This window comes from Accipiter gentilis, chromosome 5, assembly GCF_929443795.1.
Source record: "Accipiter gentilis chromosome 5, bAccGen1.1, whole genome shotgun sequence".
Lineage (NCBI taxonomy): Eukaryota > Metazoa > Chordata > Aves > Accipitriformes > Accipitridae > Astur > Astur gentilis.
Genome location: NC_064884.1, coordinates 19036149 through 19054095, shown reverse-complemented (window position 1 = coordinate 19054095; position 17947 = coordinate 19036149). Strand labels below are relative to the sequence as shown.

The 17947-nt window shown below is 44.1% G+C and overlaps 1 protein-coding gene across 7 annotated transcripts in view; it reads left to right on the top strand.

Moving 5' to 3' along the window:
* The window catches only part of MEIS1 (Meis homeobox 1), a 110683-nt gene that overhangs the window by 45172 nt on the left and 47564 nt on the right, over window positions 1–17947 (top strand). For all 7 annotated transcript variants that reach the window (XM_049799451.1, XM_049799450.1, XM_049799453.1 and 4 more), the window contains exon 8: window positions 13555–13700. In XM_049799451.1, the coding sequence (XP_049655408.1) occupies window positions 13555–13700 (146 nt within the window). The remainder of the gene's footprint in view (window positions 1–13554; window positions 13701–17947) is intronic.

The window sequence follows — 17947 nt, the reverse complement described above, 5'->3', positions numbered from 1 at the left end:
GCATTGTTGGCAACTGTTCAGATAATGGGCAGATATTTGTGAAAGCATTTTCAAGTCTCAAGAGAATTGCCAGTTTTGGAATTGGTGATTACTGCTTTGTTGTTGCGTTGGGAGAGAGTGCAGGTCTGTGACTGGAGGCTTCCTTTTCTGCCTGAGAAGCCTTGGTGATGACCTAGTCTTAAGACAGAAACGCTTGCCTCCAGGTTGTAAGTTGTCAGCCATACAGCAAAAGTTGTGTATGGATGAAGCAAGCAGTTCACAAACAGTTGGAAAATTGTGTTTCCATTCTGCTCAACATGCTATTAGTTTATTAGAAGAGACTCATTCAGAGTGATGGTGAAAACTGGAAATAGTATTTACTAGGATTTACTTGACTATGGCAGGATAATTATAATTTGAATACAGGTTTGCAAGTATTTTCTTTCCTTTTTGTGCATGTCTGAGTGTGTGTGTGTCTCTCTCTATATATATAACAAAACTATCCTGATCCTCATCAAAATAGTCTGCTAATGTTTTCCTGCCTCTATCAAGATGCAGCATGAAAGAACCACTCTGATTCATATATTTAAGGGATGTTATTCTGACCTCGAAAACTGATACTTCCTTAGCTAGTGCCAGCAAGCCCTTTCTGTGGTTTCAGTCCCCATTTCTTCAGCAATTAAGAATCAGGTGGCATCAGAATAACAACTGATTTTAATAGCCACTTTAGCCACCTCCGTCATGCGGAGGAAGCATGCAGTGCTTTTGCAGAGCCTCGGAGCTCTGCGGTGTGACCTCAAGTGACCAGACGCAAAAACCAGTGCAACTCTTGAACGGAAAGGTCTGCATCATCCAAACTCTGCTGACTCTTGTCCAAGAACACACTGTTTACCTGTTCCTTCCAAACTGGTCAATTTTCTGCACGGCCAAGATGTGATTTTTTTTTTTTTAATTTTTTTTTTTTGCTTATCTCAGTGCAACTTGGTTGGTTTTAGTGAAGCTGCTCTTCCCTTACATGTAGATGTACAGCGAGGATTGTGTTTTCGGTTTTGGCGATCAAAGATAAACATTCCCAGTGTCAACCTATGTATTGCCCCTTCTTTGTGTTTGAAGATATTTGTATATTCATCTGCAAATATGCAGGCTGACCGCTCCAATCAAAAGCAACAAATCTTACCAGGTAGCTCCAAAATGCATCTTGCTGAAGGCAATGTTTGAAAATGCTTTGCTATGAGCATGAAGCACCTAAGCTTCTGTCTTGCCTTTGAGATGTGTACCCAGCTTTAATGAAGGGTGGGGTTTTCCTTATCCTAATAAATAGATTTTGTCTGGGGAGGTAAGAGGCAGAAAGAGGGAACGTATTTGCCAAATCCTAAATAAAAGGCTATTTATGCCTAATACATTGGCAGAATTATTCCAGAGTAACTCATCCATGAGAAAATATGATCCTTGTGTCACTGCCAAGGTCAGAGAGACCTATGGTGATCTACAGAGGATGTTCAGGTCACCCAAGTTAAATCTGCCTAGGGGCCGACTTAGCTCATGCATCACATTTTTTTCCAAGATTAATAAAAGCAAACATCTATATATGAAGTCAGGGCTAAGAGTGTGGTCAACTCTCTCCTTTGAGCCAAGGTCTCCTGTTTTTCCCTTCTCCTTTCCAGGTTGCTCCTTCCATTTCCTTTCCATTCTTCTCTTTTCCCAGCATTTACAGGATGCTCAGAAAAGTCAGTCTTTTCCTGTGCGTGGCAACTGATGTCTATAAACCCCTTCTAGTTGATAACTGCATGCACAGGAAGGGCACAGGGACATTGCTGGTGTTTACCCAGGAGCAGCATTTGGCTGTCTGCATGTGCATGGTGTGCCCTTTCACATCGGTTGAGAAGCACATCTTGAAAATTGGGGCAAGAAAGATGGGAAACACAGTAAAAATATATCGCTTGGTAACCCCAACTGAGAGGGTACCATCTGAGCAACAGGGTATTTGGCAGAACCATTTTGAAGTCGAAACTGGTGATATTTTAGGCACTGCCAGGCTGCCCCAGGAGGAGACAGGTCAAGTGGTGAGCTGGGCAGGTGAGAGTCCTCTTCCATCACTGGTGGGTGGAACGGGCAAGACAAGGTCCTCAGCCCTTTGAACAAGGATGAGGTTGCTTCAGCAGAAAAGCAAGATTATTCTTCCATGTGGTCAATACCTGCCATGGGGAAGCTGATACCTGTGGTTTATAGCCTGCCAGAGCCTGAGGTTTTCTTTAACTTTCTTGGTTACTCGTTCATGTCATTTAAAGTACATCACATTACTAAAACCAGACAGTTTTTGCTTTCTATCCATTTCTACTACTCTTGCTATTAGATATAATGGCAAATGCTGTGAATTGAAAAAGAAACACCAGAAATCTTTTTGACTTGCTTTTTGAAGGATGTTTGCATTTAGTTTTGGGTGGGTTTTTTTAAGACACTAGATGGCTTATTGCTATGACCCAGCTTTGCTTTGAGGTTTCTGTGGGATTTTGGCTAAACACTCTTATTGCGAAGGAGTGGAGTCAAAGACAGATGAACTGGAAATGGCTGAGTTACCTCCTACCCATCCTTCATCCCTCCCCCAGTTGGGACTTTGATGCCACTAGATGTAGCGACATAAATAATACCCAAATTCTGGAGTGCACCAGAAGTTTTTCCCTTTCCTTCCATCAGTTTGCCTATTCAAGGTAATCCTAGGTAGCTGGTGTCTAGCAATACATAGTGGTGGAAGGTGAAAGAGGTAAAAATAAGGCGCGCATGCACCCTATGGGGAAGTTTTCAAGTGTCCAGCATTGATCTGAGTTTACTTTCACCTTCATTGTATGTTTTGGACTCTCTGACATTTGTTTGTTCCTGGATGACTTGCATTTGGGTTTGTTGTTTGTTTGCTTTAATTTGGAAAAATCCCACATCCTAACCTATAACTGCACTGTAAAACAAACAGCAAAACACCAGAAGCTGTGATAGAAAGTTGTAGGAAACCAAAACCATAGCAGTGACATGAATACATTAAGCTGGAGCCGAAGGGGACATGGCAACTTAGTAGGACTGAAGTGTCTGAAAGGGCTGTCAGTGCCTGTGTGGCCCTGGGGAGGACCATGAAGGGAGCTCAGCTTCGGTGCTGAGCCTGGCGGCCAGTGCCCAACCACGAGGAACAGAGACAAGACCATCTCCTCATCACTGTTATTTCTCTGAAAGGCTCTCTAAGCCCTCTAAATTTTCAGGCTCTGCCACAGGGGCTGGTTTCACACCAGCCAGCTGGATGTGCAGGGGTTGTACCCCGACCTGCCCTTTGATACCATCCCACCTCCCCGCTCCCAAGGGATATTATCAGAGGTAAGAAAGTAGATTCCACTTTTTGGCAATAAGTGTTTGTAGCAGAAGGGGAGTTAGTAGCCTGAGCACCACAGTGGTTGTTGCTTGATCCCTCCCAGCCATGTAGAGCAAGGGAAATCTGGGCAGAGCGAGCAGCCCTCTTCTCCAGCAACTGCTGCTGCACCCTACCCAAACTGAGGCTTTCTAATCCCAGTTTGTGCAGATGAGCTCGAGCGAAGTTTAGCATGGCTACCACTAGCGGTTTTGCTTCAGTCGGTTAGAGTGACACCCATGGGTGCCCTCCACCTCTAGTGCCACCCTCTACTGGGTCCTGCCCATGTGAGCCGCAGGCAAGGTGGTGGGAGATGATTTCTGAAAGCACCCCTCTCCTGCTCACCATGCCAAACAGAGGGCAGCGGGAGCCGTGTGAGCAGCAGCCATGTGCCTGCCCACTGGCTGCCGGAGCTGACGCCACCGCGCCTTTGCTCTAAAGCTCAACTTCAGGTTTGTTTTTCCCATTGTGGCCTTTTTTAAGCACCACCTCATCAGAGCAGATTTGCCTTTTGTGTTGGAGAGGGACAGTCAAGTGGAAGAAAATTTTGTGTGAGCTTGGCTCTGTCAAATCTACTTATCTCCTTTTGCCTTCTGCACCTCCTTCCCGAGGAGCAGCCTCCCGCTATTGTCACGGGCTCTCCAGAGTGATCAGCTTTTGCTGGAAGAACAAGAGCAGTGGATTTAGGGCACCAGGCAGCAAGGAGCACCAGGGACAGCACAAGAAAAACATTATTAATTCTGTCTATGCCCCTCATTTAAAAGGTCTGACAGAGGGTTGCATATTTTGTAATTAAGGTGGTTTTTCCTGGGCTGATTACGTGCATGGTAACATAAGGTTTTGTCTTTGGGGAGCGAAGCCAGCGTCTTCTGAGCATCCCAGGCAGCATTAGGGTAGGGTGAGGGGAGGGAGCTCAGGGTGCAGTCCAAAAGCCAAAAGCCATCCCTTCAGTCATGATTGCAAATATTTCTAACATTTGCTTAGAAAAGAGGAGCATAAATGTTTTGCATCTGACTCCTGCCTGTTCATATGAAGCCCAGGTACTGGAAGGTTCCCAAGTCCCTGTCATTCTGCTCCGCTCTGCCCAGTAGTTTAGGCCACCACATAGGTACCTGATTTCCATCAGACCTCGAAGACGCCTTATGGAAACGGTTCTTCTAGGTGGACATGGCCAGCCCTCTTCTCCACCCTTCTTTCCATAGCTGTGAGATACAGGGTTCTGCATTGGGAACCACCAGGCTGTCTCAGAATGATTTTTGGATTAACCCTCCATAACAAATCAAAATTGTCATCTTCTTATTTTAAGTATGAAGAAATAATTAATTTGTGCCTGAAGTTCAAAGCCAGATGTCTTTCACTAACTAGCCAGTCAAGAGGGTTCAGTGGCTATAATTTGCTGGAGTAATGGCTGCAGCAAGTGGATCTTTATTAGGTTGTATGAGATGATGAGTGTTTTTTGAAGCATGAGCAATGGCAGCTGAGATGTTGTTACTGTCAGAAGAGGAGAGGTAGATGAGATGGAGGCATTTTATTCTCTTCCCTTTTAATTCTGCCTTTTGCAGTTACAAAGTGACCACTGTATGTAGGGAAATAGAGTATGTGGTGCTGCTGTGGCATGCGAAGTGAGGTTTAATGTTAGTTTTCTTTCAATAGTGTCTTGGTTTTCATTGTCAGATATTACTGATGAACTAGGGACAGGGAAAAGAATAATTTTTTTGGTTTGATGCTACTTTAAAATCGGTGACAGGAGTGGAAGAAAATACATTGCATATCAGCAAGAACATTTTCACTTGACACAAACCATATGGGAACTTCCAATTGGAAATATCTTGTGTGGGCTTGGTAGGTCATGAATCCTGACTTGCCTGAGCTGCAGCTAGACTAATTCTCTCCTGTTTGTTATGGTTATATGACTCTTGTGACATATGGGATCCAGCCCTGCAGAAGAGGATTTGGGGCAAACAGTGTCTGAACTGTACTTCCTGCAGGGCACACTGCAGCTTGGGCCAGCATTGGTTGGTCTTGAATTGGCCCCAAATAAAATGCTTTAGTTTGGTCCAACAATCCCAAGCATTTTGGTTTGTCTTGCCCAACAATAAATTTTTTTAAAACTTCTTTCAATAGAAGAACTCAATTTTGAATGGTTTGAACAGTAGCAAGGTTCTGGCACATATTTTCTGTTGTAAAACATGAAATCTACAGCATCATCTCCTCTGGAGCAGGCATGCAGGCAGGGCCCAGGGCAATTTAGCTGTGTTTAGGGAAGGAAGCCTACTTAAATGCTCCAGTGTAATAAACTGTTTCTACAGATAATGCATCCCTTAGTTTATATGTAATATGCTTCTGATCTTTGCTTTGAGCCTCTTATAGCTGCTTGTGCTCAGTCCAAGAGTCAAGTGTCTTAGGAGCTGGATAAACACCAAGATAGAGCCAGTTGTTAAGGAGCTATAAAGATTTACAGAAGTTGACCTCATAGCCATTTGGGGTATTAGTTGGTACTTCCTCCATGGCAGAGCAGTCCTGTGCTCCTCCTGCTGCTTGTTGTGCTCCTGCTTTGCAAGGGAGTAAGTCTGACTGAATCCAACGGTGAATTTGCCTGTGTCTCGCCCATATGCAGTTGACTTCTCATGGAGAATGCAACTGCTGGGACCTTAGCTGGGAGGGCCAGCTCTCCTGCTGAGGTTGGAGAGAATAGGTTTAAAAAAAAGACCTGTATTTAAACAAAATGAGAGAATGACTGAAAAACAGCTTTTCCCAAGAAGTGGTAAGGGTCGTCATGCTGGCTTTTAGGTTAGGGGGAAAAACCCCACCTGTTTAAGCTTTTTACTGTTCTTAGTCAAACCAGGATGTTATTCTGCTTAACCAGATACTTTTCTTTAGGGTATTTGCTTCCAACTGCTCAAAGTAAACTTCTGCTGCTGGCAGCAGAAAGTTATTTGCTTCCCATACAATGAATTGCTTTCTTTTTAATATTTCATTCGACACATAGATGCACAGCTCCAGAAATATTGCACAACTTACCCGTAATAGCAAAGTTTTCTGAACCCCATTAAGAAGTGCTATGTTGTGCAGGAGGTTTCCTTCATTTCAGCTGCAGAACAAATGAAAATGAGTAAAATCTGTGGGGTTCCCCCCCCCCCCCCATTCATCAATGCTTATTTTACTCTTTGCATAGACAGCTAATTTGCTCGTTGCTAGCCTGAAGGGAATTCAAGTCAAAAAGGAGGATCAAGTTACCAGAAAAAGGTGCTCCTGTCTCTCAAGAACAAAGTACAATGAGTCAAGAAGAAAACTTTGAAAATTTGTCAAATACCAGAGTGTAATTTACACTTGTCCAGGTTACTCCATCTATGAATATTTGTGTGGGATATTTTTGCAACTGTTTACTTTAGTATCTTGTAAATATGGATACTATCGGTGACTGACAACCTCCTACTGTTTGTGTCATGGTCTGAATCCTTGCATGAAATATGCACCGCATGTACTTAAGAGATGCGTGCAAACCCAAACACATGGTATTTGTTCCTTGCTAATGCTTCTTTCCTGCCTTGTTGTTCCTCATTAACTTTTTATTTAGTATATTTGAAAAGGCCTTTTCCTCAAGGAATATGAAAAAAAAAATTGGTCCCTCATCAACACCATGTTTCAGATTCACAAGCAGACCTACATAATTATTGTGAATAATCTTGCAGGTTGTTCTGTAGGCCGTTCAATGTGCTGAGATGATTGCTATTGACCTCAGGAACTCCTGGAGTGGGTGCTTCCATCACATCTCACTAATCATGGATCCCAAACAATAGAAAATGTTTTTCCCGAATAAAGAAATTGCGCAGTTACTTTAAGCTTTCTGAAATACCTTCTGCTGTTAGCCCCGTCCTCAGCTCATGTACCTTGCTTGGGCATTGGCAGCTTGAGAGCAGTCACAGTGGGTTAATGTTGCACATGCAATATATACATGCATGTGTGTGTGTAAATTTTAAAAGAATGTATTTTGGGGAAATCTTCTAAATTCATGGGCCTTTTCGTGTCAAAACTTCTAATTCTCCTGAATAAGTAGGTACAACTTGGATTACCAGCTGGGCATGCATCCCCAGACTGTACCAGTGCATCCCAGCTCTCTCCTGGCATATCTGAGCTCTCAGCCCCTTGTGCTGCTCAGCTTGCCTCCTTCCCCACCTTGCTGTAAGAGAAATCACCATTTCTGAGTAGTGAGCTTGTCCTGGTATGGTTGTGGACATGAATATTAGCCACCCTGACTCACATCAGAGTCATTTGGGTGTGACTTTTGCTCACCACATTCCTTTGCCAAGTTGGAGCTGGTTGTGTCAGAAACAAATTAAAAAACTCAAAAAAAACTCCATATGCTTCTTTTTTGCCCAAGTCCATTCAGCGCTGGTGGTCTGAAGTGGCAATCCTTGTTTTAAGTCCTGTGAACAGTAGGTTATGGAAGATTCCTTCTCCCTTGCTCTTGTTTTACAGAAATATTTGTTGCATCCTTGGAGCTGCTTTTTAAGAATTCATAATTTTGGACCTTATAGTAAAATTACATTTCACACATAGGCCTGGTTTTGCTCTGCAAAAGTCAGCATGGTGGATGTGTGGGTATCCAGCACATCTCCAGTGTGTGGAGATATGTTTCTGTAAGGGATTTCATAGATAAAGGTGTGGAAATTATAATAGTTACCCTAAATTAATGGATAGCACTGAAGCAAGGTTAGGGAAAGTAGTTTTGCCACTTGAAGTCTCTCTAGTACATTAAGATACTAATGAATCCTGCTTTCCAGTTACCTGGAAAGGTTACTAAAGAGATTTGGGTTCTTGGAGGGGTTAAAAGAGAAAGGAACTGACAGAGCTGTGGATGGGCAGTGAACAGTTAAATATTTGGCTCAGATAATGTAGGATTTCTTATGCTAGCAGAAGCAGGAATTTGAGGAACTTGTATCTAAATCCTTTTAAAAAAAATTTATGATCTGATTTTAAAAAAATCACTTTACTGGAAAGCCCACAAACTTCAGGGCGTTATGTTAGGTGTTTCAGTTCATAGCACCGAAAACATTGCAAGTCTGGTACAGAAGTCAATAGTTTTTGTCCAAACACAGCACATATTTAAATTGTATTAGCTTACTAAATGCAAAACTAAGTGCAAACCGTAAAATTCTTCCAGGAGGCAGAAGTTAGGCAGAAGTTACTTTTAACAGGAGAGATTTGGAAACATAAAAATGAGTTCAACATGGGGAGCTTTTAGAGGACACTGATTTAGTCAGTCCACTTAAAAGTTGCCCTGGGTCTTTCACAGGGCTTCATGTCTTTCACTCTTTCTTCTGTGAACTCCTTAAAACAGTGGATTTAGAAGTTTATCTAGAAGTAGACTGTAAAAGATGGAAGGTGGTGTTCATTGTGTGGTTTTGTGGACCTCAGCAAAGCTGGCGCCCTCCTCTTGCTCCCTCCCAGCAAACTGAAGAGTGGACCCCGAAACCTCTCTCAAATCTCATGACAGAGGTGTGGGAAGCAGGCTTTTTAAGAATAATATGGTTTTCTTTGGTATAAAAAATACTTGTACTCCAAATACAGATTTGATTCTAGGACAGGGCTACGTGCAGTGAGAAGTAACCTGTTGCGTCTGGTGAAGATACTTGTAGTAAAGCTGTATTTGGCACTTTGCTATTGAGATTTCTAGGCACTTAAAATTATTCAAGGATGTTAGTCTAAAGAATTACATGCAAAGGCAATGGATTTTGTAGTCGAGCAAAGGGCCGGGGTTTTTAGGACATCTGAATTTCCAACCTTCCTGAAACATCCTTGACTTGAGATTGGGACTATTTATGTCGTATCTGGGCAGCTTCTATGGTCGAGGGATGGATTTGGGAGCTGGGGTGGCTGGAAGTTGCCCAGCTATGCCACGCTGCCTGCCTTTCCAACATTGCAGGGTGATGACATTTAATTTTGGTTCCATGTGGAAGCGAGGGATGGGGCTTTGAATTGCCATCTAACTCCTGCAACAGCCATGGCCACTGAAGGTGAGAGCATGTGCCCAGTTGCTCTCCAGAAGCACCTATTTTGCCAACAATGGTTTATAACAGATCACCCAGGCCAAAAAGAGCATTACCCACTCGAGGAGCCGCTGTAAACTTGGTTACCCTTTGCTGCTTCTGCCTCTGATTTTTGGGGGAGTGGGAGGGGAAGGGAAGTTGTAGGAGGCGATGGCGGCAGAGAAGGGGACGCAGTGAGAGGAGCCCCCGCTGGCATGGCCAGCCTGACCCATTCAGCAGGGCTGAATACGATAAATGCCGCTTTATCCTTTCTTGAAAGGAACAAGATAGCGCGGCCTAAATGCCTGGGTGTGCTTAAATAGGCAACTCTGGGACACCGGAGTCGAGGGTGTTTGAAATTAGAGCTCCCCGACAGCCAGGGAGCTGCCACAGGTCACCTGCCTCGCTCCATGGGGACCAGCCCAGGTCTGGCAAGAAATCGTCCACGGACGAATTGTAGTACAAATTCCTTTCTTTGTTGATTGGCCTCTTTCACTAGACCATGGCCTATAAAAAATTGTGTAAAAACAATTCTTAAATATTATTTGAAAGGGCAAATGGCCACGCTGAAAGGTTTGACAGTTTGACATATAGCGCCTGGTTTTGCTCGCTGGGGAATGGGCGCGCGGAGCCCGGGCTCTTCTCCTGCTCCTTACAGGCTCCAGGTTTTTTTTTAAATAGCATCTAGTTGCTGTGCAGAGTCGCTGCGCTCCCAGCAATTTGACAGGCAATGAGTCTGCTTCAGTGATCTTAAATCCTTTTAGACTAATTTGCGAGCGAGCAGAAAAACAGCTAGCACCTTCGGATCCAGCGCTCAAAACCAGAGAATCAGGTATTGCCAATTAAAGTGCCATTTCCAACCATCATATCAAGACAGATTACTTGCAGTTCCTCTGATAATGTCACGCCGTGCCTAAAGAGAAAGCGAGATGGAGTTTCTCCACAGACAAAGGATCTGTGTAGACCAAACTCAATGGCGACCAAGGCAGAGGAAGCATGATGCAGATCGTGCATACAGCCATGCATATGTGCAGCGTAAACGTGAGCGGTGCGCCTGCTCTGCCCCCCGAATAGCCACGGGCCATTTTGAAGAGCCTGTGGCCCCTCAGTCACTGGCCTACTAGTTAATTGCCACACGGACTTCGTGACACATGGGCAGATAATATGACATTTTCGGTTTCTGTCACTAGCAAACGCCATGGCGTTGCTTGCACTAGTTGCTAAGAAGCTGTCAGAAACCATTAGCAACTAGCTAAAGTTGCCCTATGGCATTTCCTCATGGCATCAGCAAAACAAGCATAAATCACCCAGCGGAGCCTCCCGCTATACTAATGAGGCTGTAAGCTTGTTTATGGACTAGCATCATTTCTATGATTATTTCCACCTTTTCAGTTCGCCTTCATTTGGCGGCAGGAGAAGTCAACTTCAGGAACGGAGTTGCCGCTGACATTTTACAAATGCAGTTCATAGCTGCTACCGTGTGGCTGGTCAGTGGTGCTTCAAGTTTGTTTAGTGATCTTTGAAAAGAGGAAAAGAGGAAAAAAAAAAAGGGTGTGTGTGTGGAATCTCTGGAGACCTCACAGAGGTGAGTGTATCGAGTTGCAAAGTAGATGGAAATACTAAAATCCACAATTGACCATTTAGACTTCTCTCTGTGGTTTCAGTCTTTACAGGATCAATTTTCCATTTAAAAAAAGTGGAAGAGGTTAAACAATTTATAAAAGTCTACCGAAGCATTTGCTCTTAGGATAGCTGAATCCTTTCTTATCCTCCCCCTGCCTTTCACTTTCTCTAACTTGTGTCGGACGGGGCCAGGGTTTATTGTTTTAGGCTTTTCTGAACATGCACCAGTATTTACACTGGATTGAAAGCATTTGCTTCCAATGAAAATCTTGTCTTAGATTACAGCCCAGCAGTGTAATTTCCCTCCCAGATGGGAGTAAAGTAGCAGTATTTGCCTAAAAACAGTAGGAAGAACAAACTGTGCATTAAGCCAAGGCTGTTTTTGGCTTGAGCTAATGATGTAACAGAAACCTTTTATTTGGGATAGGTCACCGCCAGGGATTGAAGGAGGTGATCTGGCTTGCGCTTGAAAGGTTTCTCCATTGTATCTACATAAGTCTTCACTTAAAAAATCCTGTTCCTAATGCTTCTGCTTTCATACAGCAGAAATAAACAGGAAAGGTTCTGGGGAGTGTTATAGGTGGAATGCAGAAAGCTTTTCCTCCCCTAATGGAGGATATAATTCAGGTGCCCCGGAGGCATGCTTTCAGGAATTCTCTTGCCCGAGGTAATGGGAAGCTAAGGCTGCTTGAAGGCCTTGATTATCTATTGATGCACAAAGCTGGAAAAAAAGTCAGCTCCCTTGGATTATAGTAGATATTTCCATAAATTATCAATGAGTCCTCCTCCCGTCAGGCACGAGGCGATGCCTGCTAAATTAATCTGAAGGGGGGTTGAAATGAGGAGAGAGTGTATTTTTAAAAAAATGGGGTAGGGGGGAGAGGGTGGGTGGACGAGTGCAGGGAGGTGGTGAAAGGCAGTGTCATTAGGTTAGAAGCTTTTCATTTTTAATCAATGAATGGTAATACTTTTCTTTTCCTTGTTTGCCTCTTGCAGACAGAAAGTGGATTAGCCCGTGGAATTTTAAATGCTGTTGAGTTGTTTCCTTTGCTCATGTTTCTTTTATGAATTATTATTTTATATGGTGAATTGCCTCTCTCTATAAAAGCCTTTTTTTTTTTTACATACTGGGCTTTCAAAGAATTTGTCAGATATCTTACTTCTTCATAAAAATTTTGTTTGTTTCTATAACTACCCAAGGTTACCATTTCGTTAAAGACATAAGCCAAGTCATAAGGACAATTATAAATTTGCCACGGTCAGTAAGGTACTAAAAATATGACACTAATAATAACTTTTTTTTTTTTTTTGGTGCTGAAAGCTGTTTAACAAATAATAATTTTGACAGTTTGCATCCTTTTTTGAAAAAAAAATATCTTTTTTTTAATGTTTATTCCTAACAGAGATAGTTTTGATTCGGCCCAATTCAGATGACTTTCTTCATCATTCTTGCCCAGGAGTGTAAAAAACACTTGCCTAATAACATCACAACTCCATGTTGCTACAAATACAGTGTCCTTGGAAGCCAGGATATACCGTTCAATTTACATGCAGAGAATGCAAAGACTGATTTGCTCTGTGGACTTGTTTATAAACTGCTTTCAGGGTTTGAAGCAAAAATTGCATGCAGACTGGCCAGGCACTGCAACTTTTGTTTTCCTTTGACCACCAGCCCATCAGTCCAGACCCAAGCTGGCTGCTACGCAGTTATGTCCTCCCGTAGATATATCGCTAATGTGATGAGAACTGTCTGAGACCTTCTCTGCATTAAGAAAATTCATTTTGGATCAGTTGTTGTTTAATGGGAGCAGACACCTATTACAGATGTGGCACACTGGCACAAAGCAGGGTGTTAATTCCTATGGTGTATGTCAAATTGGTAACTACTTATTCCACTATGAATTTCTTTTGGCTGGGGCTGAGAAGAGGGGAGGCCAGTTAGCTACCCACCTTCCATCAAAAAGTCAGGGGAAGTTGAACGTCTATAAAAGACTTAACATAAGCAGTGCCCCAGTCCTCTGCTTTTTTCTGAATTTGGGGAGAGTATATGATACTGCAAGAGAGCTGCATTCACCCTGCTATTCGCATCCCAGAGTGGGATGGGGCACCCAGTTTCACACAAGTCATGTGGATGAGACACCATCGATATTTTCCTAATTGCCATCTCAGCCAAAGTAGCTGATTGGGATGAATTTTTGGGAAGTGGCTTAGTGTGAAGAAAAGCCACTGTTTCCACCTTTGCAAGCTGGATGCGTGCAAAAAAAATATTATTTTTTTTTAAGCACTTTTTATTTTGGGTTACAGTGGCAGAAATGGCCACGCTGTCCTTCAGGATAAACCAGAATGGGGCCAACACAGCCCCGAGACCCTCCCTCTCCTCATGTCTCTTCCCCCCATCCCTTCAACCCCGGTGAATTACGGTGTTAAAGAATTTATACCTCATTTAAATATTCATGCAGTTTATACCCAAAGCCAGGCTTCGGCTGAAGTATATAAAGGTAGCATAAGTCAAAATTTGATTCACTATATTTACAGGTGACGGCTTGGACAACAGTGTAGCTTCCCCCAGCACAGGTGATGATGATGATCCAGATAAGGACAAAAAGCGACATAAAAAGCGTGGCATCTTTCCCAAAGTAGCCACAAATATCATGAGGGCATGGCTGTTCCAGCATCTAACAGTAAGTGAACTCTAGATCACATATGCAAAATAAAACATGGAAAATGTCATAGTTGTAGTAGTCGTAGAAAGCAAAAAATACGTATGATGTTGCTGACAGGCAGCTCAGGGAACTTTTCCGAGCAGAGTTGTTGTTGTTGCCTCATTTGCTAGATGCCAGGGGAAGAGCACGGAGCGTATGTTTTTATGGTTTTGGGGTTTTTTTGTGTGTGTTGTTTTTAGATTTTTTTTTTTGGTTCAAGTCGCAGTTGTTAACGGGATGTCACCACAACGTGTGACTAAGCTTACACTAATAACCTCGGAGACCTGTCCTGCCCTGCTGCTCGCACAGCTGCAGCTCCCCTTAGCTGACATGGGAATTGCTGCTTCAGAGCAGAGAGCAGCGTTCGGTCCCTGGTTCTGTGCTCTGGAGAACTGCGGAAGGTAATTGGGGAGATTAAAAACAAAGCAAAAAGCAAACAAAGACCTTATTCAGATGTTTGTCAGAGATCACCAGAAGCTTCGTGATGAAAGGTCTGAATGTATCTGGTTTAATAGCAAAGTATAATTTTTTTCTTTGAGACATTCTCATTCCCAGAGTGTAAGTTACCCCTGTATTTAACATTATAAAGTGGGGGTGGGGGGGTGGGAGGGTGGGGAATGGGGACGGGTACACAGCTATTTCTGTTGTCACAGCTACCTGTATTTTTTTTATTCCTGGGATTAGAAATCAAAGCTCTGGACAGGTGTGTGGGGTTAAGCTGGATGCTGGAGCTTCTTTCAAGGCTTTATATTGTGTACCACACCTTCTAACGTTAGCATTTAGAAAAGTGTTTCTAATGCCATTCTCCCTTGTCATCAAATTGTGGTGATCTGTCACTGTGTTTCATCCACTGAGGGGATGTGGGCCTTTGGCCCCAGGTTTTCTGTCTGAGCTTTTCTGTGACAGGAGGATAAGGGCTGGGCAAGGGATCCTGGGGGTCTGCAGGTGGTAGCAAAGAAACAGCTCTCGCCTCTAATCGCAGCAGTTGACACTCTCCCCTGCCTGTAGTTAGGGTCAGGATGAAACCAGAAGCCAGCCAGCTTGCCCAGCCCCAGTGGGAGACCTGCCAAGGGTATACTCGTAAACCGGAGGAAGCGCTCACGCACATCGCCCCTCCATCCCCTGCTGAGCCAAGAAACCAGATATCTGCCATGACTCTTGTCAGCATGGGGATCAGGCGGGGAATCCTGCCCTGCGCGGTCCTGGGTTGCTATGAATGAACCTTCCTGCTGGAGCACTCCTCCTCCGAGGCCGGAGAGGGCCTCAGATATCTCCCAGTTAATCTCTCTCTCTGGCAGACTCCGCATCAGCTGTGCCTCAGCTTTGGCAGCTCCTTAGCGCTGTCCCTGGGGTGTTCAGTGCATCACTCCCGAAGGCTGAGGTCCCTTTTGGTTTTGGTGGCTCCCCAGTTCTAGGTCCTCTCCCAAGAAGAGCTGACAGCCTGGTGTGTCTCTGCAGGTAGATGTGAGGTTAAAGACATCTGCCTCCAAAACAGGCCAGGGATGCTGTGCCAGCAGTGATGCTCACATCTTCCTGATGCAGCTGGTTTAGGTTCTGCTTTAAGGAGATGCCCTGGAAGCTGTGTAGTCAGGACAAGGCACACCAGGGGACACCGAGCAACTGCATGTCAGTCCCCATAGTTCCCAGCTGAAGAATTACAAATTAAGTAGTATATGTTACTATTACTATTAGTACTTTTTCCTGGAAGTGGCCTGTTGCTGTGTTTGTGCTAGCATCACCCAGGACCAGGGCACAGGAGCGTGACGGTCTATCCTGTTAAACTGCTTGAGTAGTCTCCAGCATGCTCCTAGCCTGGGCCAGCTACCACCCTCCAAACCCATTCCTGGGAGCACAGCAGAAGATAGCAGGGGTGACTCCCGAAAGACCTTGTGGCAGGAGCCAACCTGTGTTGAGCATTTAGTTATGTGGGCTTGACCTGACCCCACAGCTGGCTTCATGCTCAGTCTCAGGACCAGAGAATGGACCCAACTGTTTCATCCAGATCAGGTGCAGGGTGCCAGTGGCTTTTCACTCTCCTGCTGTGCAGTAATGGTGTGCAAAAGAAGAAATGAGAGTGCCTGTGGAGCTTGCTGCAGAGCTGCCCCTGGGAGACACCATCTGAGCGTCTGCATGTAAGGTGGTCTCCTCTCCTGGAAGACTCAAAATACAGGAACCCCGCAGGACCCATGCAATGAAGCTGCTGCATTTTCTACCTTACAGCATGGAGCTAAAGCTTGCTTTAAAAATCAACCATCCCCTGTGCAGATCCAGCCCAGCGAGATGAAGCATGCAGATTTATTGCAGGGCAGGTTTCTCTTCTTCTGGCAGCATCAGGGTAGCTCTGGGCTTGTCTGATCAATTCAGTAAAGCAGAATTGGTTTACCCAGTCCAACCTTCTCCAGCTAGGACCTTGAGGCAGATCTTTCAAATTGACTCTAGGTGGATTTGTGGACAGTTCCCCCAAATTAAAACATGGCCGGACAACATTGTAGGCTCTTCCAAGCATGTGTTTCAGCTCGGAGTGCTCTCACTAGAGTGAGATGGCAGCAGAGAACTTGTGCATCCAGAAGAGCAGTGAGTCTTGTGCATGGAGGAAGATGTCCTCCAGGCAAGCACATTGATAACCTGGGCAAGAGTCAAAGCTACAGTTTGAGCTAGAGGAATATAACATGTTGACAAGCTGCTTGGGGTGCTGTCCTCTCTGCAAAAAAAAACCCCAGGCCCAAATAATGGCTGCAGTCAGATCTGAGGAGTGGTGAGAGACTGAAGGAATTAAGACTCAAGTTCATTTTGAGGGTGTCTGGGCCTCATGACTGCTCTTGTAACCCTACACATGGGAGTGACAGCGTCCCCAGCTGGGCCTCTCACTGCAGAAGGGAGGTCATCCTGAGGAGTGGTCAGCTGAGGAAACTAGAGATCCCACGTCATTTATTTATTTATTATTAGTGAATTTGTTCTTCTGTAGGGTGGACACAAGGTCCTCCCTAAAGCAGGAGGTGGGGAGAGATGGGGAGGTAGTTCTCTTCAGGCAGGGGACGTGTGAGGGCAGGCTATACCTCCTTTTTTGCCCCCCAGACCCCGGCCTTCATGTTGCCCTCTGGAAAATGGCAGGAAGAAATGAGCAGTGGTTAAGCGTGAAATCCAGCATCCCCTTGACTGCTGGTGCTTCCTAATTGAGGTGTTAGTTGGGAGCCCTCCTTTTCAAAGGCAAATTTTTATTTCTTCACAGTTGTAATATTAAGACACATCAGTGACATGGAATTAAACAAAATAGACAGTAATTGCTGTGTCTGTCATACTAATGATTAATGGTTGGAAAGATTTAAGATAAATGTTGGACTAATACAATCTTTTAAAAGTGTATAAGCTGGTTTAACTCCTGCAGTTACTCCATCTCCAAGAGTACTAAGTCTGCCTCTGTGTACTGACTTTATTTCCTAAGGTTTGTCCCTTAGTTCTCATCTCCCACTTAGGAGGAAATTCTGTTTTTCCTTTATCGAAGTAGAAAAATCAAATGCAAGGCCATAGCCTCTCCAGTTGTTGAAGTGTTTGGGCAATAGTTCCCACTCAGTGTCAGGCAGCAGCCCCCCCATTATTTTGACTGATGTGCAGAACTGAGTTGACATATGCCCAAAGGGTAGGCAAGTGCTGTCCTCTGCAGATGCAGGCAGTATGCTGTGAAACACTTCAGGGGATAAATTCATCCAAATTGCCTATTTTTTACTTCCCCTTGGAATAATAATATCAAAAAAAATCAGCTAAAACAGTAGTAAAAGTGGCAACCAGACTTACACTTAGGATTTTGCAAGTTTTATTTTTAACTATTTGCCATTCTGACTTAATTTTGATTAAATATCTGGATTGGAAGAGCTGCCCACATTGCCCATTAGTTGGGCAAAATGTAGCTGTGGAGCTTGTTGAAATTTTTGATGGTAGATTGTGACACTAGCCTGTAAATTTTGAGGTTTGTGAAATCTATTTTTAGGATTTTGCTCTAAATTTGAGATGGAAGGAACGGCCTGTTACTATTTGGGTTTAAAAAAAAAAAAAGAAAAAAGCTACTGATAATTTGGTGAAGAGGGAGGACATCCCCAAACTGTAAAAGCTGAGTGAAAAATGAGGGGAGGCTTGTGGGGTGGCATCAAATGCCATGGCAGGATCTTGAGGAGGGACTGGGGCAAACCAGTCCTGTACTGGAGCTGGGTTCCAGAAAGTTACCCTAAGGA